This window comes from Varroa jacobsoni, unplaced genomic scaffold, assembly GCF_002532875.2.
Source record: "Varroa jacobsoni isolate VJ856 unplaced genomic scaffold, vjacob_1.0 scaffold_1410, whole genome shotgun sequence".
Classification (NCBI taxonomy): domain Eukaryota; kingdom Metazoa; phylum Arthropoda; class Arachnida; order Mesostigmata; family Varroidae; genus Varroa; species Varroa jacobsoni.
In genome coordinates, this window is record NW_019214312.1 from 152,038 (window position 1) to 173,587 (window position 21,550).

Here is a 21,550-nt window from a genome sequence, read left to right on the forward strand (position 1 = left end):
TCGACTAACGTACAGGCCGACATACAGGGTATCTTCATGGCGCCTTTGCTGCTCATATGACGCTCGCAGGGTAGAAATAGGCGGCGGACTTAGCCGCAAGGAACGAACTCTATACGAACATTGACACACGCACATTCTATATAGAGTATGCACGCCTTCGGTCCCGCCAGCAATGGTCTTGAGAAGAGCTTGACAGTAGTTCCGTCCACTGAAACCATTCGTTCGAGGGAGAAAGCGAGCTTGCTTAGTCAACGGACGTCCAGCGTCGGGCCAAGCTTTATAGGTGCACATAGCACCCGATATGCCCACTATATTTCAAGGAGCGATTTCCTACGAGCTGGCAGGCGGGTCGTGAAATTGTAGCGATCTCGTGCTAAACGCTATCTGAAACGATACCTCCCTTTCTTTGTTTTCCTTTCGTCGAGGCAAAACTAGAGTATATGAGGATACATCATTGAAACACCGTGCATTGCCCTGAATGCTGGGGGGTGCGTATCTGACGGGTACTCAAGGAAGGCCATCATCGAGAATAAATGTTCTTGCCGTTGTGAAAACTGTACACGGACTCACACATATAGCCGCACACACACATACGTACATAGATACATGTATGTATACTATACTATAACTATGCGATAGGTATAAGAACGAGTAAGCGAGCCAGCGAATAAACGACAAGCTCGTTTCTTCGACCGCGATACAAATGAGTTTCTTAGACAGGAAAAGAAGGGACGAGATTAAAACAGGCAATATACATATACGCTCGTATATAGTACAGTAGAGTATATGGACGCGTGAACTAGGCTAATAACAAAGGAAGACGAGGGAAAACGACACGCCAGGTAGGGCGGGAGTGATCGGTGCTTCCATATACGCCATGAAGGTGAAATGATTTAATGCAGCGCGAAGTTGTTGGTGTTGCAAATCGACGCCCTTTTAGATGCTCACTTTGGAGATGATCAGTATCTAGCAGTACCAGCATTCTTACTAATATCAGACGAGGAAATTCTGAGAGAAGGAATCACAAGGAATTGATCGTGACCAGCGCGCTTTCATGATAGGGTATCACTTCATGTATACGCAGCATATAAAGTGTGCATAACACTCTTTCTTTGAATTTATATAGCGGAAGCGACACTTAAGCCAACATTATCATTATAAAGTACTATTATTATTACTTAAGCATGTCTGCACTGATACATAATTCATTTACAATGCTCATAATAATAAACATAATGGTATTAATTAGCATTCCAATGTAAAGGATCATTTCATTTAACATAAGGTAATAATGTAGAAGTACTGCGTAAAGGGCGAGAGAGGGGAAAACGGGACTAGAGTAAAGGTAGTGGGGTTCTGGACTGAATCTGAATCAACGCAATGCTCGTCAACAAGCGAAGCGCATCTCCTTTTTTTTTTTTTTTTTTTTTTCTATGACGCTGATGACGATACAGTCACACACGATGTCCGAGACGCCATTGTGGCTATAAGTGCCAGCGTCAGAAGAGAGGAATGGCTTGTGAACCTTTTGATCAAAAAAATTCATCAAAGATCATTTCGGCGATTACCGGCAATATAAGTGAGCGGTACTAGGCCCTACATAGATATTGCGCCTTAGCAGTAGGAGCAAACTATCATAGCGCTAGAATTATTACGGTAACCTGAATCAGCTGCTAGCAATTCAACAATAATAGCTACAAGCGGGTCCAGTAATTCGTCGAAAAGCGCATAGAACGAGCAAGCGGACTGGTAAGCGGAACTTTCGAAAGCGTTCTGTTCAAGTTGTTATCTGTTTGTTGGACCGTCCACTATGCCCCATAATGTGAATGTAGAGGGGGTGCTTCGGGCTTCCCCAGAATCACAGCGTCAGTGTGCTAGTGATCATGAGCAGAAATCAAACCGTGTAGTAAATAAACCGATCATGTAGTGCTTGAAAAAACACAGCAGATATTCATATAATACGCATAGCCAATAAAGCTGAGAGTATGGTAAAAGAAATAGAGCAAAAATCACATAGAGTCATTGTCTAACCAGCGCATGACCGCCGAGAAAAATTTAGCATTAAGCGAGTTAATCGATATAAAATCTGCAAAGTAAGGTGAGAGTTCTTCAGTCTTCTCTTAGTTTTTTTTTAGCGTATCAATATCAAACATGAAGAAAATAACCTGCGCAAGTGCAGTAATGTAGGGTGTCTATGAGTCCATCGTTGCTTAAAATCAAGCAGAATATTTCCTTGAAATCTTGCGAGATTATCTAGCTAGGGTGTCATTGGCGGTACATCGTCTTTGAGCCTCAGCAATCTGGAGATCACAATCACACACTGCCTTCGCTTCAGGAGGCTTCCATCTAACCGTTCTTCCTGTCGATCGGTGGCTTGTTGTACAATCGAGATCAGATCGTTGAGGCCACCCAGGTTTTCTAAACGCAGGGAGACTGAAAATGTTGGGGACGTCAGCGTTTACTTGAGCAGTAGAAGCAGCGTCACCGAGCTTCATCTTATGACAGCAAACGACCACTTAACAGGTCCTCTTTTCCATTGAGCAACCTTTTAGGTTTGTACCAGCCTGAAGGCAGACTATTTTGGCAGACATCGAACTCCAGCTGCACCCTGCAAATCACTGTTGGTCGTGTCGTTCTTCTTTTTCTCAGGCTGTTGCTTTTCCTTTACCATATCGTATTATCTTTCGTCCGTTCCGACTAATGCGATTGCTGTCGTTTTGGCTGTGGCCGATCTGGATGTTGGTCCGTTGCCCGTGTGTGCCGTCAGTATGCGTATCCCTTATAAGTGCTTCCATGCTACAGCGAACTTTTGGCTCTATGCTGCTAAGAGCGACGAATCTGCCTGGTTTTCAGTGCGTCAGAGCTTCACCATATTCGTTCAGGCCTGAAGCGGCGGCGCTAACGGCTGCTGCCACTGCCACCATGTCTTCTGCGTCACTCATCGCAACATCAGGAACGGCATGCGTGCTCAGGAGCACTTAGTGCGATATGCATCTCGTTGTCCTCCGCCCGGTGCGCTGACGGCTGGTTCATTGTGGTCGGCGTCGTCGCGAACGAGGCCTGCAGCGTCTTCGTTAACCTGCCTGTGATTCACCAATGTCTCGTACTGTTATAACTACTGCTCTATACGTACGTGCGTATAAATATGTACCCGCTGTCTATTGGTGCATGCGCGCCAATCGCAACTCATCTGTTCTCGCTTGTCGTAACTAGTTGATCTCAGTGAACGTTCCATAGAAAACTACGTATAGTGAAGTATAGTAACGCTTCTGTTACGACCCATTTCTTTCTGATAGCACCGACGATACTCAAGTTTGCTGCCTTTTTATCTGGCGCAGCGACGCGTAAATGCCGCCAAAATCTTCATGCTGACGTTTCTGCATATATCCCGTCGACAGATACGCTTGGCCCCGCAGTCTCGACAAGTCGATGTGACTGAAACGAGGAACGACGCGGTTCTGCAATGGTTCAGTCCTGAGACGCTGGTGAGGCTGGATACTAGATGCTTGTTTCGTGCGTTATAGGCAGTCCATGCGTTGCCTGATTGGGTAAACTATTACTTAACAATGGTTAATAGTCGCAACAGCTAGCAAACATATATCGGCCGCAGGAAAAACAAATTGTATGCGGTATCGGCACATCCGAACGATGTTCTAAGCTTTTAGGGAACATTGCTATTGTCAAACGTTGACAAAAGGAAGACGAAATAATGCTAACGGGAGCGTACGCTACATAGTAATTAGTCGAAATGGCGGCAAAATTTGAAAAAGTTTATCTTCACTTATTTGTCTGTCTGATTATTTTCGTCAATAATCGGAGGCTACGCGGTCGCTTGTGTAAGTGGCACTTTTACTGATCACAGTACCTAGTATGAAATTGAACGAACGTTGGACTGCTGCAAGACCTACCACTTTTGTGGTTGTTAATCTAACAACGTATTGTGTTATGGACGCTCCACATAAAATCGTTATCAATAATGGTATGCTAGTTATATACGCTAGCGGCTATCGCCGTCATCATTACTGCCATCCATAATAATCTTCTATCAAACGTAAGCCACCACTAACTGCCGCTAGTGGTGGACCCCCGACGAAGAAACGCATGTGGCGGTCCGGAAGAGGCGTGACGCCGCAGACGGAACATTGACCAATCGGTTACTGCTGGACTAGCGCAGTGCCTTCCATACTGCACAGTGGGCACGGCGCCCGAATCAAATTGTCCTATGTATTATTATTATTATATCTGGCCGTTCGTCTGTCTATGTATGCGAGGAAGTCCGTCTAATGGATGTGCTTACACAATTTTCATAATTATCATCCTCTTCGGTGCAATACGCACACTTCGTTCCGCCATCCCGTTTCGTACGGAAGCCTTCGCTCAGGGGGGCTGGCGGTTTCATAACGCACGACTGGCTACAGTATACGTAGATATCATAGATAAGATATCCGCGGCAAGCGTCTGTCGTGATGTGACCAGCCTTCTATTATCTCTTGACTCGACGCTGCCGCCGCCGCCGCTGTTACGTGGCGTGAGCGAATGCTTCTTTCTGACCGAGGCATACTGTCGCCCGTGCCCCATGAGACAGTCCTATTCGACGCATATATCTATTCATCATCGCTGATGTCATTGTATAAATGAATGTACCAAAATCATTGTGACAAAATAATGTGTATCAACACCGTTCACCTGCTTTAGGTCGCCCAGTATGGTCTACCATCTACTGTTACCACCATCACGTATAGTTATCGATGGGCTATTGCCTTTTATCGATGGCTGACGGAGTTACTTACTAAAGCAGGCTAGCAGGTAGTTTCTTACGATACATTGGGAATAGAGAAATGACACCTTTGGTTATCATATAGTTTTCCCTAACGCTAGAAGAGACTACCTGGAAAACAAATACAACAGAGGAAAAATTGTTAGCCCTTACTAAGAAAAAAATACCGTTTACGGCGATTGAAAATGCGGGCCATTCAACCAAAATGAATTAGATTCACCGTAAAATTCAGAGCTTTTTTTATAATGTATCAGGACGTGACTGCCACTTCTGATTATTTTTGGGTTAGTGAAATCAGTAGCCTTTTCAGTGTTTATGCACAGATAGTTACATACATAAGTGGGCGTGTGTGTGAACACTAGTTCGATGTACGTGGGTGTTCTGTCGCTCGACCTAATGCGCTACTATGCCCGTTGGTCCTATTCGCACCTTTTTCGCCATCGTGGACGACTTCTTTGAGCCTTTGTCGCCTGTAGTTGTGCTGTTGACGATTGTAAAGTACCGGCAGTAGCGAGTTGTCGATCTTTCGTCAGTTACGCGTACCTACGGGTGTTGTTCATGCCAAATCGTGTATTTATGCCTTTTATGTCATCTCGATTATCGTCTATAGAACAACAATGGCAGCCATCGTTTGTACGGGGGCTACACTTGCCGAAAGCCGCGAAAGACCCGCCCACTAAATCTTGTTCTATTGGTGTTATACAAAACGAGCTGGGTACCACTTTGTATAGGCCCTGTATCGTACTCATTGGCGAGGACGCTGTTACACGCTTTTCAGATGCTATGGACTATTATCAAGCTGCCATAAGCCTCTCTGTCGACGATCGTGATTGGACGGGGCAAACGGACGACAGACTTCCTCTGTAAATCGTGGCGCTTATCGCAAAATCATATTTTAAGCTATGGATGACCATATTAGGTCAGTTGTTGTTTAGATCCACTTTTAGCAAAAAGATGACTTCTCTAGAAAATCGAAAATATACAACCTTTTTGCATAATCGTTACCGGTTTTCGTGAAGTGATAGTCGGTTTTTTTTGTTTCTACTTTTCATGACGATACACACATTTGCCATTCGTCAGCGTATTGCATCGGTAGATTATGAACTGAGCTATATCGTCTGGGGTAAAGACTGGTATGGATGCTTCCTGTACTTATTATGAGAGCAAATACTGAACAATGCCTCTGTGTGCATGGTGCACTATTTTTGCGTTCGCACTTTCTATCTGATACTTCCAGAAGCGGACCCAGATTTCTCGACACTAATCAGTCACCCACACTTACCGTAAAGATCGCGGTAACGTACGAGTTTAGAGTCTTGAGACAAGATGGGCCTAGACAACACAACGCAGGAAGTTACCTATGAAATAAGCGAGCTGAGTATGCTTGAACCGCCTTTTCGGGGAAATCTTTCAGTTGCAACGAATTTCTGACTTAGATGTGACAGTGAGATTATCAAACGCGATCTCGAAAGGGCTTGAATCATTTGCATATCTGCGACGGTCGTACTTCGGTTGAGGATAGTGCTTCTATTTATCTTATGAGGAAGCGCTGATGCAACGTGAATCTGTTGCTGACTCGTGAGCTCCATTTCCTCCGTCTCGGTTGTGACGGAGGTGTTTCGACAATCTATAATGAAAAACTATATTTACAAAGTAAATAAATGTTACATCGGGTTATGAAACCGCTAGTCATTGCTCCAGACCTCTGACTCCTAGCACGGAATGAAGCCTGTCTACGCATGGATTCGAACCAATGTCCTAATCCATCCCTAATATTAGTAGGCAAATACGTTACCATTGCATGATCCGGGAATATACGTACAAAATGCTATGGATTAAATATGCTATGTTGAAAAGAAGACGACAAAATGAGCAGCTACGATAGAATAAAATTTTCTTGTTATATAGTGGCTGATTATGCACGCAGCAACCGTGTTATTTACTGCGTATATGGCCAAGATAACTTTTAACTACGGCCGTCTTTGAAATAAGTATAGGGCGATAAATCATTGCAACATATATATTAAGAGTCAACCGTGAGCGTATTAGGAAATAATGGACGAATACATGGAATAACTAAATCGACGAAAATCACAATCTCCAGTGACTGCATGGAGCGGCGGTGGACGTGGTAGCAGGGGCGAGAGAAGGTAAATCAGGGCTCCGATAATCTCGGGTTAGTTGAGTTGTCATAATACTATTATAGGTCGTGCTGCCCATATTATACGTTTGTTCTTGCTTCTCCCTGTTTTTTTGCCATACAATTATCTCTTTTGCGAGACGCAGACTGTGAAAAGCACGTGTAACGGTAGCTTGAGCAGTTGGAAGGAATGATATTGTAGTTAAGTTGCAACAGTGGGTGGTTTGGCCAGTAACTAACTGCCCGGGCGAATTGCGAGAAGCAACCGTATGCCAATAGCCAAGCCCAGAATGACAGACGGTGGGCGTATATGCTGCTCTGTTATAAACCAACGACTATGTATGCAAAGCTATAACCCGGGACCAATAAAAATAATAAGGAAGTCGATACATAACGCCAAGTCTAGCCGTGCCTCACCGAGTGGATTACCGGTCAACGTGCGTACGCAGAACTCGCTGTACTCGAGAAAAAGAGGCTGGCCAACCACAGCAGTGGGATCAGCACGGGGGCAAACCACATGCGAAACCTACTGCAACATTACTTTGCAGCTAGTCAAACACTGTCTGAACGCTATAGATTCTGCAAAAAAGTACAAATATCGAAATTAGACATTTTTTTTTGGCCAAAAAATCCTCTGTCACGTGACATCTCCCACCGGCTGGTACCTCGTGAATTCGATTTCTATCAAATCTGGGATTCTAAGATCTGAGTCCCTTGCGCTGTCATATCCTACAGCGTGCAGTGAGTCCTACTTGCGCAGGGTTCAATGGTGCTCGCGATCCAGTGAGCCCGTCGAACAAAATAACCTGCGGCTTATTGCAGAAGCATTACTGTGATGTTATCTGGATGATCTGCTGCGACGCTCCGGAGACGAATCCATATATCAATCTTCTCACTCCTGCCTGTCTATGATATTTGTAGCTGGCCTCTTAGACAAGATGCCCTCTCTTTGTGTGCGCGTGCAAGTTCAATGAGTCGTAGTCATGTGTGGACGTCGCGCAGGGTCGCCCGGCCACAGTTGCGCAGGATCAAGAGCTAAGACATACGCGTGGATATGAGGTTAGGGATGATGGCTTCTCATGAGCAATGCGTTCCATCCCATTCGTGACCTCGAGTGTCGTTCGCGCCCTCAAACGCGCCTACATGTGGAGAAGGGCACATCACTACGCGAAGTCAATAGCAAATATGTGCGTCCGTTCCATTGTCATGTGGAGTGTGTGCGCACTGCAACACAGCTCCGTATAGATATAGAACACACGGAGGGAACGAGCGCAGTTCCTTTCCCATCGCATCGCGGATGGTAGTCGCGGATCACAGATCTCTGCAATATCAGCTCGGCCGCTGTATGAGTAGTTGTAATGCACGAATGCAACTAGGCACGAGGGCGCTGGGTGCGAGGATTAGCTAGCTGTGGGCTTCTTCTAGAGATTACGAGCCTCACCTATATCTCGGTGAATAGACGTTGGTGACGAGGGGAAAAAATATGGTGTAAGGGGCAAAGGGACTTAATCGTGATTGCTTGTAGCTAAATATACGTGCATTTCACGTACACATATACGAATTCCGACACTGACTAACGTTACGAGATTCCATCAATGATGTAAATGTCACAGGTGAAGTTTATGGCATGATCAGTACGGCTAGAGAAAATCTTTTAGATGGTATGATTAATCACTTAATAGAAATGCCCCATGCCGACTCCAATTACGAGGCAGTTGTTTAGTCTGAGCGTTCGACCGTAATGCGATGAAATAATAACACGATGCTAAGATCGGTCGCTGTTTTTCGTGTCTGCTCGTGTATGTACTCGTGCCAAATTGTCACTGTTATACTCTTCAGCGGCTGTTTCGGAACGACGCTGTTTTCATCGACATCGATTAGCAGTAATAGCCTTAAACATCAGGTTATAATGACCTAAATATGGCTTCTTTACTGCCAATAAATGAATAAATAAAGAATATACTGGTCCTCGCCACATCTTAGCATTTCTCAAGCGTCACATTCAGATCTGTAAAGCTGTCTTAACAATGGAGAGCTTCGCACCTCTTCATATCGCTTCGTGTAGCATATGTATGTAGCCAGTAGCGACAGGATGGAAAACGGCCCTCTGATGGATATTCTGTTTAGTGTTACCTCCAACACCTGCCAGTCACCATCTGTGTATCCATGCGTATGTAATACGGTGTATGGTGTACCTGCACACCTACTTTCAAAGCATGAACAAGTGGCCTGAGAGTTCAGACTAATCAACTTTCGTCATACATTTCGGCTACGATGAGTTGTCAGTTGGTACTTACTTAGCTTATGTCAGAGGGGCAAGTGTTATCCGATTGAATGAGCAGGTGGCGCGCAGGTCGCGTTTCTACGCGCTGCCATAGGGGCTGCACCGTGTATCGGGTATTATAGGTAAATTGTAAACTACTGTGACAGTGCGAGAGATGCTCGTCGGGAACATAGCGGAACGTGTCACTTAGCCGCAGCGTATATAATATTTAGATCGTCTTTGCTAAACGTGAGTGGACCAGAGATCGCTAGCAAAGAGTGCCGATTGTTACTCCTGCTCGCTACAAGTCAATTCGAGTTCGTTCGAAGGATCGATTTGAGCTGGGCGAGCAACTACCGCCAATAATCTGCTCCCATCGAAGTCGATAGCGTGGCACCTAAATGAAAGCGTTCGTTGCTCACCTTTCCCCGTTGATTGTCGTATGATTACATAGTTGCTTAGGTCTACCAAGTCGATGTACTTCTCGCTGGTAAATCGATGCGTCCACCTTCGACTGACGATAAGAGACAGGACGAGCGGGAAGGGAAGCAAATCTACGATGTCCAGGTCAGGAAGTGTGCCATCGTGCAATCGAGTTTGAAGTATGCTCGTATCCGAATTGAAGTTCCAATAGATTCGTCTTAAGCCGCTACACTATCTTCCTATACAGTACGATAACGCTCTCAAAACACTTTGTATTAGTGCTTAATTGTTGATAGGTGTATATATGAATTGCTACTTATCGCAATCTACCGGAGAAAACGCCAGTGATCAGGAAAGGCACGCGTTCCGGACTTGATTCCACAGTGGCGCAATGGTACAAATTTATTTTTATGATGAAATACCCATTCAAAATATCGGCAAATATCGTCCGTGTCCCAGACTTCTTTTCCGCGTTGTACAACGTAAATTCGCTCACCGGCAAAAATACCCGCCATTTCAATAGCAGCAATACATTTTGTTTGTATGCGGCGTGTAAATACAACAGGGTTCCGAGGGGCAAAATGATTTGAAGGGATCAAATTGATGAAACCAATTCTGCCAAATGGAAAACAATGTCGATCACCGCCGAGGACTGCTGAAGCGCCAGGTGCTTCTTCAACCCCAGCGCATACGATCTGTAACACAACGATCGCGCAATACCACGCCTTCTTCTAATTGGCGATTAAGTATCTAGTTTCCACTGCTGTCGTTGCCACCAGCGTAATCACCGCCTTTATCTGCGGCAAGCGCATGCGGTGCCCCGAATAAGCACTCCGTCAGGCAGATAAGCCATCGCAGCTAGGACGAACCTAGCTACGTCTAGATGTCGGTTCTTTCTCCCATCTCCACTCATATATATATATATATATATATATATATATATATATATATATATATATATGAGTGAAGAGCGCCAAACTTATTTAGCCACCTCGGAACGCGTAGCGGACGAAGGGAAGAATAGCGCGGCAGGCGTCGGTGTGGGTTCTTTGATTCCCAATCGGTTTTGCTGCGGTCTTGCTCCCCGTTTATCTGACCCACTGATGGTACAGCTCTGTCGATCTGTGCTTGTGGTCTTACAGTTTGTGAATCGCGCGAAACTCAAGTACAGCACAGATCCCCGCTCCCAACCTAAGAGAGAGCTTGAGGAGGGCGGGGCCTACCCAGGTGGCTCTTTTCCCAGCGTAATGATTTAAAGGGCCGTTCTATCGGCCGCTTGTGACTGTCGCAGTTGTTGTTGTTGTTGTTGTGGCTGTTGTCTGTCCCGTCGTTATCGTCAGTTCTTCGAGTAATGCGCGAGCTCGCGCTACCGACTGGTCAGCCGGGCAGCTCCCTGAGAAAGAACTGATCGTACCTGAATGTAGTTGTAACCTCCAACAGAGGAGTATAGCTTCACGTGCTTCTGCACGAGCTAAACAACAATGATGTAGCGTGCACATCTTTCAGGAGCTGTAGTCTTTACGTTGTATGCTATATAAAATAGTCTGACACTGCAGCTGCGTCGGCGACGGCACCTGGACCCGAAACAACAACGACGACGGCGGCCGCGGCTTATCTATAAAATTACACACAAAACGTCCGGACGCCCAGAATCAGAGAAGTACTCGAAGCATACGTACGACATACTAGTGAATTTGGCCCACCCTCACAAAGGCTGGTGCCCAATGTTAAGCACATATTATATATAGCAAGATAGGTTGCTGGTGTGAAATTGGGCCTAGCGTTTTGGGGCCCGAGCATTTCGGACGCGGGGGTGACTTCTGTTACCACCTAGAAACAAGGAAAACTAAATGCCTTTATGAAGATAAAGACCGAGGAAAACTGAGAATGTAAGATGGAAACAAAAACCTCAGAGTCCATCGACACAGTTGCGTATGAATATAAACAAATAAACATATGTGTATAGTATACAAAGACAGGGGCTTATGCTAAAGCGACCGTGACAGTACATATTTGGGATTGTAATGAGTCATCTAAGAGTGAACAAACAGGCAGATGATGTAAAGACGAGGAATTTGCCATTCCTTCCAGCATCATCTGGAACATGTCAAAGCGACTGCATTACGCAAGAGCGCTTTATACTTCGAGGCAAGTTTAGTTTTACGATGTTGTATTAAAAAAACTGACGAAAAATAAATCCAAGCACCTCAACAATCTTAAAAACAGTTATAGCTAAGAGCTATAGTTAGTTAAAGGAAAATCAACCGAGGTTCTCTGCTTGGTAGACAGTAAGCAGGAAAGGGCTCTTGAAGGGTGCGAAGATCGCGCTATTGTGCGCACTATTTCAAAACGGCGGAAGCGTGAAAAGCGGAAACGGAAATGATCCGTTCCTGCACTGACCGTTCGCTGCTGGGTCAGGCTCAGGTTGTGAGGCCGGGCTAAAGTAACGTCGACAAGCGAACAACACTCTTAGCAAGACGGAGAGAGACAGAGGAAGGATGCAGCCGCCTGATCCCTTAAAATCCCCCTCAAAGACTCAACCATTGCATGGACGCTGTGTCCGCTGTTAGGATTTACTGCTTCAACTTAGCATCTAAACTGCACTAAATACAACTCATCACATTGTAGATAGTGCGATGAAATACCAACAAACGAGTTCGTACCCACTTTCTACTCAGTGATACATATACGACAAAAAAACAGCCGAATGGCGGTACTGACGACTGTCAAAGGGGCTGATACGGATAGCATGATCGAAAGCGGTAGCTTGATTTGTGGATAATGGTTTTTAGTCGATCAAATTGATTGCACAGCAACACTGGCGATAAATTAGTTTGTTATTTTAGCTCTAATCGCCCCTGATTTTCAATGTACATCATTTGCCCTTCTACATTTGGACTTCTACTCGATGAGTGCGTACGGAATTACGGAAACCGTGATCGCCGGGTATTACGGTATTTTTATAGGTGACTGGCCATTGCACATTTGGGGCTCTGCTATGTTTCAGAGTTTGCATGTGAGCGTATAGATAGCAGTGTTTCTTTTGTTCGCTCATTACCTACAAGTTACTTCGTTCCGGTTTCGCTGTCATGATGAGCGACAGTTACATTGGTTAGAGATAATATATAGGAGAGTGATATAGGTGGTTATTTTTTCTTGAGGTAAGTCCTGCGCTTCGTCTTCTCTATCGGGAAGCGAGGGGTCATCACTCATATGAGAAAATTTCAAGACTACCTCACTAGATGGAGCACATCGGATTTGCTGCTATCAAAAGGCAAAAGACCACACCGAACTAAGTTCAATACCGCATGGCTATGGTAGACTAGCAAGCTTAATCGATTGCTTATAACAGTATATTGTATTGTTCAAGTCGTGGCAGATTTGCTTCTTGCGGTTTAGCCGATACCGCAGAGCGACACTCAAGAACATATTACACATAGAGAACGGGCGGGCAAGCGGTCGGGAAGGCGAGTGAACGAACGGGAGAGTCCCGCGTGGGAGTTTGCTCGTGGTGGTGAAGAAGTGGTCCGCGAAACGAGAGGGGTGAAGCACGAACGGGTCAGGATTGAGGAGCCGACCGGGATGAATAGAAATGACGATGATGAAGTTGGATACGTTTGTGCTATGCGTATGGAAGAGCTTGCCTCTCTAGAACTCATAGCGGTGGCTAGATGAGAGCTTTCGTACTGTCTCTTTTTACTTTGGCAGCGATGTCTATCCCATTGGCGAAGTACCGAACGAGGGCGTCGGTGAAGGATTACTTCTCGGAACCGAAATGCCCACAAGCAACTTACGCTCCATGACTAGTATTTGATGAGTCAATGAACGAGTATAAATGGTTCATATAGACACATGCTGTTTATTTGAACCGGCGACCCTTGTGGTAGGGATGAGTGACAAAGGTTTTTGTTGGTTACTGCTAGCACAGGTATGGAAACGTTGGCAGGTAACTAGCTGTGCGTTTGAAAGATTGCATGTTTGTCTAAGTTAATCACGTTTAGTTTAAGTGGGCCAGCGAAATCATATTTGTATTTTCGATAGTTCGGGAACACTTCGCTCAAAAAATTATGATCACTCAGTAGTAATATATTATCGATTATTACCATGTTGCTTCTTCAAAGAAATGTATATAAAACGAATGTAATAATATTCTCCACCTTTTTTGTGCAATAGTTACACATGATTACCTTTGCTGTTCCATGTAGAAAATCTCAAATGGAATTTTTTCTCACGAACTACGAGTGCCACTGAGATTGATCGTATAATCCAATGCTGGCAGGTTGCCATATGCCTGTACGTTGTTTGAGCCTACCTGTATTATGGATTTGTCTAGTGTTTTACCAGGGATCGTTATCATAACCAACAGGAGCGTCAGAGCGACGTTTATGTAAAGGACATTACTTTTGTATAGAAACGCAAGTCAAACCCAGCGAAGAACGGTAGGTGTTTCGTAAGCCAACGTTGATAATGTGGGGGGCTGCGTAGCGTTCTCCACCTGATTATCGAACAGGAGCAATCTTGCTTGCTTCGGAGATGAAAGCTTCTTGTACGCAAACGTTCAGATCGCTGACTCACTACGTTATTCGGCAATTCCGCGTGTCCTTGTCCGTTATCATATAGTGGAGTGACGTCCTCTTCTTTAGCGGACACAGAAGGGGCACTTATAGAAAGGTATATGTACATTAGGCAAATTGCGAACGTTCCGCGTACCACTGATATGCAATTGCCATTTGATCGAACTGGATTGTTACAAATGCAGCTGAGTCTGGCATTCCGTAGCCCGCACCGACGACCGTTGACTATTGCCTTCACTAAAGGACTATATGGCCAATATTTTCTATATCAGCAGCGGCCACCTACAGTATTATACACGCACACAACTGTACATAGATCCTCATGGATACACAGATATGTATGTATGCGTGTGTTTACCGCATACGTACTCAGAACTTTCGGTCTTCCAGCAAAACCCTGTGGAGCTGTGGTAGAAAGAAAAGAGCAAAAAGCCACTGTCGAAAGTCTGAAACGGAACAATATTAAGTAACCTTACATGCTCGATAATTTATGCAGTCTTATATTTGCGAACTTGTAAATAGAATGTGTTATTATTATCAAGTATGTCATACACGAACACTCATGTACATTTGAGCATATCTTTATGTCCATGCTATTATATAGTACATAGAGGTTTGTCAGAAATCGCCAGGAAACTCCGCCTAGCGTTGTTTCGTTTTGTTATCGCTGATTCCCGTGGCCGTGCTGGTGCTGTCAGTCCTTCGGCGAAATGGAGACTGCAAGATGAAGCAAGCAAAAGAGAGTGGTCCGCGACTTCGAAGAGGAAGTCCAGAGACATCATCCAACTGTTTCACATGACCAAGCAATCAGCTATAGTCACATCAGTCGAAACACTGAATCCGTCGAACGCGGCGGTGGCAACATGAGAATGTATTATGAAGTTCCGGCGTCTTTGTTATCGTAGAGAAAGAACAAGACCAGCCCGCATAAACGTTAGCGTCAGTCGTCAGTGGTTGCAAAGCAGCAATCGTAGGACGCATCGTCTGACCGCGAACGTTTCAGTAGCAATCTACATAAACTAGTCAACAACTGCCAACGGAAATTTCGCCAGCCATCGTTTTAGATATAATTAAATAGCTACATATCGCAATGAGTACGAGAAGAGTACGAGAAAAAGAGAGAAGGGGGGGGGGGGGGTAATACTGGTCGTGTCTTTTCGCCGCTTTTGTGAAAACTCATTCCACAAACGTGTCTGGGCTGGCGTAAATGCTCCACATTGGCGATTCGCATTCGGCCACTATCTACCATGCTTCATGGTGTTAATTTAGCAATTTGTTACTTCGGCATTTCTGCGAGGTTTTATACATGTCAATGCAGGCAATGTAAAGGTACTTGCAATGGTAGGTTGGTAAGCTTAGCATTGCAACAGTTGCGTAGACTAGGGGGTCGTCCCGGTCTGGATTTCCTTTTTCGCTAAAGAAGCAGATGAACAGCGGTCTCTGGATGGGGTCACTGACTCCTGCCGCTACATGCCTCGTTCAGGGGGTCTCGCAATCACTGATGTCGCTTCGCGTTTTTTGCTCCCGTCTAGTCCTCCTCCATATGTAACTGATTTCGAGGATCTGCGTTTGCCGTTTGTTAGCAGCGGCGCTCGTGCTTGTTGGTAATTGCGTACGAATAAGTTGATGCAGCAACAGTAGAGGCTTGATCTATGCAGACTGTTAGATCAAGTTAAAGCTGGCTGAATCGAGTATCAGATGGCGGATGGAGTCGTTGACCATCAAACCTGAAATGGAAAAATGTGTCGTCCAAAAGAACGAGCTTCACAAAAAAAAGGGAAACACAACAAACGAAAAATCGATAACCATAGAATTCCCCTTCCATTTTCCTGCTTTTGTTCGTTCTTGAAAACCGGCACCACCCCCCCAGCAGCAGCAAAAAGGCTACAACAAGAGGTATCCTATCCATCAATCAAAGATCTTTGCGCTTCAAAGTTTTGTGTTAGCCATGCGACGTGTTCTTCTCCGTCGGTCGAGTCATCAGCGGTATCAGGTCAAAATTTTTTTCCTACACGAAACCGGTATGGAGTTGAATAAGCAATACCAACTACGCCACATGTGCGTTTCATGTGGCCTAGAGCCGCAATTACTGGACAGACAACGTTGGGCCGGAAAACACGCAGGCAGTGACGCAAAAAAGTGGCGAACAACAGAGCTGCAGGAGTAATAACAACTGGCCGAGTTGTAAGTGGCATGATGTGTGTAAGATCATTCAAAAGATCAGCTGAGCTTGCCGCAAAAACGCGTAGCAATTTCGCGTGTTCTGAGAAATACAGTAGTTTTAATGGCAGAAACGAACTGCATCAAATCAGTAGAGTTATCGCTGTTGCTGACGCCATTTTTTTTTTTGTTCTTTTGCCGTGTTCGCTAGTTTGTCCAATTTAGATTGTGCAGGATGTGACGCCGGCAGCACAGCACTCCCCCGCCATATCATCAGATATGCAACCTATTTCATGTCTTGTCACTGCCGATGCTGACGCTGAAACGTTGCAATGATTATATGGATGCTAGCATCGACCTATTGGCATATACTTCGCCGTGAGACGCTGCTGCTATTCGATGGTCGAGAAAAGAACACGGCTGACCATCGAAATCTTGATTGTATCAGCATCGCTCTATGCTTATGTAGTCGAAGAATGATCTCTAGCCACGAATTACTACTGACGGACGAACTAAATCACTCTAAATATTATGATGATCGTTGACCGAACACAGGTGTTAGCCTCTATACTTCAGCAGTGGAAGTCGAAATATGTGTAACCTGTTTGTCAATGGTCAAAAACGTTTGAAAAACATTGAATTTGTACGTTTAGAAGGTGATTTAGTCAACAATCAACTATTGATATTAGTGAATAAATGGTTCGGTAATAAAAGCATTGAAAAGTTCGAATATTACTAACCTTCTATATTGCATCTGTGATACCCTTTCTACGTTACTTGAAGTTAATGCTTCAGCTGCGTGACGCGTTTACATAGGTTTAGTGTGCATATATCTATATTTAATATATCCGTATATATATACACCGTGTGTTTAACATATCGGTATGTTTGTCGTACGGCCTACCTAAATACAAACTAATTTGACTCTTTTTTTTTTCATTCTATTGTGCCATTGGTCTACCCTTTCAGACTACTCCAGCAGCAGATCTCGCAACATCAAATCAACTCTCTACCCGGCGGTCCGGGTTCGAGGTCGTCGAATGGGCTGAATAAAAGATCGCCGGCGGAATCCCTCGGCCTGCCCGGCGCAACCTCTCTCGCGGACGATGCTTTATCTTCTTGCGAGGGCGACGGTTCGATGGACGATGCAACGTCGCGGCCAACATCGCCGTGCGGAGCGCTAAGCAGCTCGAGCGGGTCGCCCGCCCCGTCCCGCAGCCCTAGCCCGAATCCAGGCGGAGGGCCTCCGATCACCTGACGGTCCGGGAGCCCTGCGTCGGCTGCGCAGGGTCTTCCCGCCTCTGGGCCTGCTGCCACCCATCCCGGCCTGTCTCTGCCGAGTTCATTGTCCTCCCTATCGGGTCAGCCTCTTGGCCTCCCATTCGCACCTACGCCCCGCTTCCCATCGGGCCTGTCACCCTTCGGGGCGGTCACAGCCCCAAACCCGTCAGAGGCGTCCTCGCTTGTTCCGTCGTTCGAGCAATATCTGCAATACCTCTTCATGCAACTGCCGCCGCCACCCGGCGGTATGCCAGTCCCGTCCGCAATGCCCCCCGGCACTGTACACCCTGTGACGGCAGCAGCGACCAGCCTCAACGCGGCAGTCGCTGTCAACGGCCACAGCCTGCATGGCCTTCCCGCGCCCAAATTCCTGCCCAGCTCACTCTCGATCACGCCCGTCAACCACGGCGGTCCGCTATCGGGACTACCAAACAAAACGGAATACAAGACAGAATCGTCGGATGTGCATTCGCCAGACTCGACAAACCCTCCACAGACGACCGTCCTGCCCTCGGAAACTACCAAAGTGGAGGACACTGAAACGATTGTGCAATAGAACTTAATCGAAGCAATGAGTATGAGACAAACGCGGCTGCGAAATGCTGTAACATGAGAGATATGAAAAAGAGAAAACATGTGCTACGAAGTTGGACTACTACGTTTCTGGCCAAAAAGGATTCCATGCAACTCGGGCAGTGAGGCCCGGTTCAGCTTATTTAACCCATCTCATTACTCTCGTTTTTGTCACACATTCTCGTTTCGATATATGTATAAATATCGGCTTCTCCAGTAGTGTGTTTCTGTTTTCAAGGACATAAACACACATACGTAATGATTAATAAGTGGCTCGAAATAATAATAATAAAACGAATTAAAATAGGGTGGACTTTATATAGAATCGATTCGACGACGCCGCATTTCATTGCAACGTGTTCGCGTGCCACATAGAGAGCTAGTGGGGCATGCCGCGAGTGGCCAGTATGTAAACAGAAGCCTTCTTCCACTCACCGTTCGCTCCGCTATACAATGGATACCAGCGCGAATGTGATGTACGAACGCCAAAGAAAAAATTTGACGAACTGGACCCATCTGGCGTATAGACTTTCTCTATCAAAGAAGGGGGCATCGTTGAATGAAGGCCGAAAAAAACCTATGAGACCGGGGAAAAGTGATGGGCAAGATGTTTAGATGGCCTCCGGGGCTTCCTTGTAAACAACGTCCATTTCACTGGTCAGCAGTCCACGGACGGTCTCCGAAAAATCTACGATTTCACGACAACAAGTCCTCTGCCAGTGCACAACCTATCCTTGCGTGTTACGTGGAAGGCTGTAAGAGCTTCGACAGCCGCCGAACAGAAATGAAGTGCCGCTTGGGTAACTCTTTGATAAGAACAATATGGAGCAACAAAAGTAGTCGACATGATGTGGAGCGTTATCCAGTTTAGCACCGAATAACGACACACTTTCGTTGATAATGAATCCACCACGACGTACACAAAGATCCTGTTGGCAAGAGGGACTCAAGTTCGGAGCGCCTCCCTTTATCATAACATTATTATTAAGTAATACAAGGGAAACGCGTGATCAAGCCACACCAATGTAAATATCCTGTAGCATATTCTTATGGAGTACTTCAATGATTGGTCAATCATTAATTGGTAATATATATATATGTGTGTGTGTGTGTGTATTGTATCATGGCTATTATGATACAAAGAATTGTGCTTATTACATTACAAGCTATATGGAGACAAATATATTAAACGATGATAAAATATAATGAGTGATGGTGATGATGCCAATACATATATATATATATATATATATATAAAGTGAATAAAATGGCCACATCTCTGGTTTTACTTTCTAGTCGCATAATCTTTAAATGGCTCGCATGGGCACTTTTCACAGGAAGTAACCATCTGCATATAAATACACACAAAGAAAGATGAGAATACATTATTATATGAAAAGTCGAAGTGGAAACACGAAATCAAGTAAGCAAAACACACACGCTTGGACAAAGCATATAATGCATTATGTGTATATATACATATATATACACACACACGTATTCTAGTTGTACATATCAGGTCTCAACATCATGCGAAGAAAAAATGTTGAGTGGACTTGAGCGATTGGGTGTGCAAAGCAGACGACGGACGCCGGACACGGAGACGAAAAAATTCAGGCACTCTTCAACCCGTTATGCATCCAAACATTCATTCAAACATTCACATATGGTATACTATGAGAGTATCGATTATCGATGTTTGTGAGCACGGCAACCCTAGCCAGTCCCTCGGGGGTTCATCTATGAGCGCTCGCAGGTGTCATCGGGCTCGTTGGATGCGCCACCAACGTGTATGTACACATGCAATAAAAGCGCGCCCTTTTTTGAAAAAAAAAAAGGTCTTTGTCACAGAAGAGTTGGATGATGAGAAAAGGGAACGACATATGATTATAATAGTAATAATAATAATGATAAGTGAACTAGGCAAGGGATAGGTGGAATTAGAAGCATTTTCTATGGTGGTGTATAACCAACCATCTTTTTCCCTCATACACACAACAAGTAACAGTAATATGAAGAAACGAAACTCAGCGTTAGAAAAGGCAGCAGATGGACAGACGGCTGAACGATAGGATGACAATTAACTGTGGGACGGAAGACAGACTCAACTGAACAATGATAATAAAAAATAATGCAAAGGAAAATAATTATGATTGCGATGATGATGATGATGATGATGATGATGATAATAATAAAACCTGATTGCGAGCCCCTCTCCGCACTTTTAACAAACGAGTTAAGTTTAAGTTGTGAAGAACCAGACAGATAAACAGGCCGACCATAATAATAAGCTCACCGTCATTAACACGAGCGCATGTAAAGGAAATCACCCTGTTACAGTGTTAACGAAAAAGATGATGAGGAAGAGACATCTCCATAATTCTAAATCATGGTATTACCAATCACAAGTTCTCCCATTTACTTAATTCAATCACACGACACGAAGTAGTGTATAATAACTAATTAAGTATAATGATATTAATAATTATAATCCTTAATAGTGACGGATGTATAACGAGATAATTACTATTATAAATACACATCAATTTATTTACATACACACACATACACGCTGTACGTAATAAGAAAGAGATATCATTATAATAAATAGCAACGTATTCTGACGGAGCGGGGAAGCGAAAATCACACGTGTAGGTTATTATTATTATTATTCTATTCCAATTTACACCGGTATACATTCGCCGCCAATAGGACTATGTGCTATCAGGGAAGTGGAGCAAAGACTCTGACGACGCACACGAGGCGGCCATTTCGAAAAAAAAAAAGGAAAGGAAGAAGGAGAGAGGGTCACGGATGGAGGCAAAGGACGCTGAGATCAATAAATAGACAATTTAGAGTTGAACCCGATGAGTGTGCTTTTTTGGCAAACGAAAGATCAGGGCAGAAGGAACTTCCGAGGTAGAGAGTTTGCAAAGGGTAGATACATGGGATAGTCGGAAGTAGCCAGGGAGGCGAAGCTAAAAGTAACGGAGCAGTTGAGAAATACATGAAAGTCTTGGACAGAATTCAAGGCTGTCCGAGCGGCCTGTAGCAAAGAAGATTGCGGGGGCCAATAGAAACGCGGCCGAATAGACGAACGATACAGGGATACTATTCGGCGAAATGGAATATAATACAGAAGAACGGAGCGGCAGCGTGACAACACGATTTAGTACAGAATTGAGTAATCTCATCTAGCCAAACAATTTGACTTCGTAGGTTTGCTAATGGCGGCGAGGCCTGGTCGATGAATAGATGAAACGTGTGTGGAGAATCCACTGATAAAGTGATTTATCCCATGATTATTGTGTAAATCTTTTGTGATCCATTGACATCTGCATAAACAAGAGCAAATATAT

The 21,550-nt window shown here is 44.8% G+C and overlaps 1 protein-coding gene across 1 annotated transcript in view; it reads left to right on the forward strand.

Annotated features, from left to right (window-relative positions):
• Positions 1–21,054, forward strand: part of LOC111269748 (homeobox protein SIX6) — a 70,820-nt gene extending 49,766 nt beyond the window's left edge. The window contains exon 2 of the mRNA XM_022849561.1: positions 17,307–21,054. Coding sequence (XP_022705296.1) covers positions 17,307–17,595 — 289 coding nt within the window. The 3' untranslated portion in view covers positions 17,596–21,054. The remainder of the gene's footprint in view (positions 1–17,306) is intronic.
• Positions 21,055–21,550: the final 496 nt, after the last annotated feature.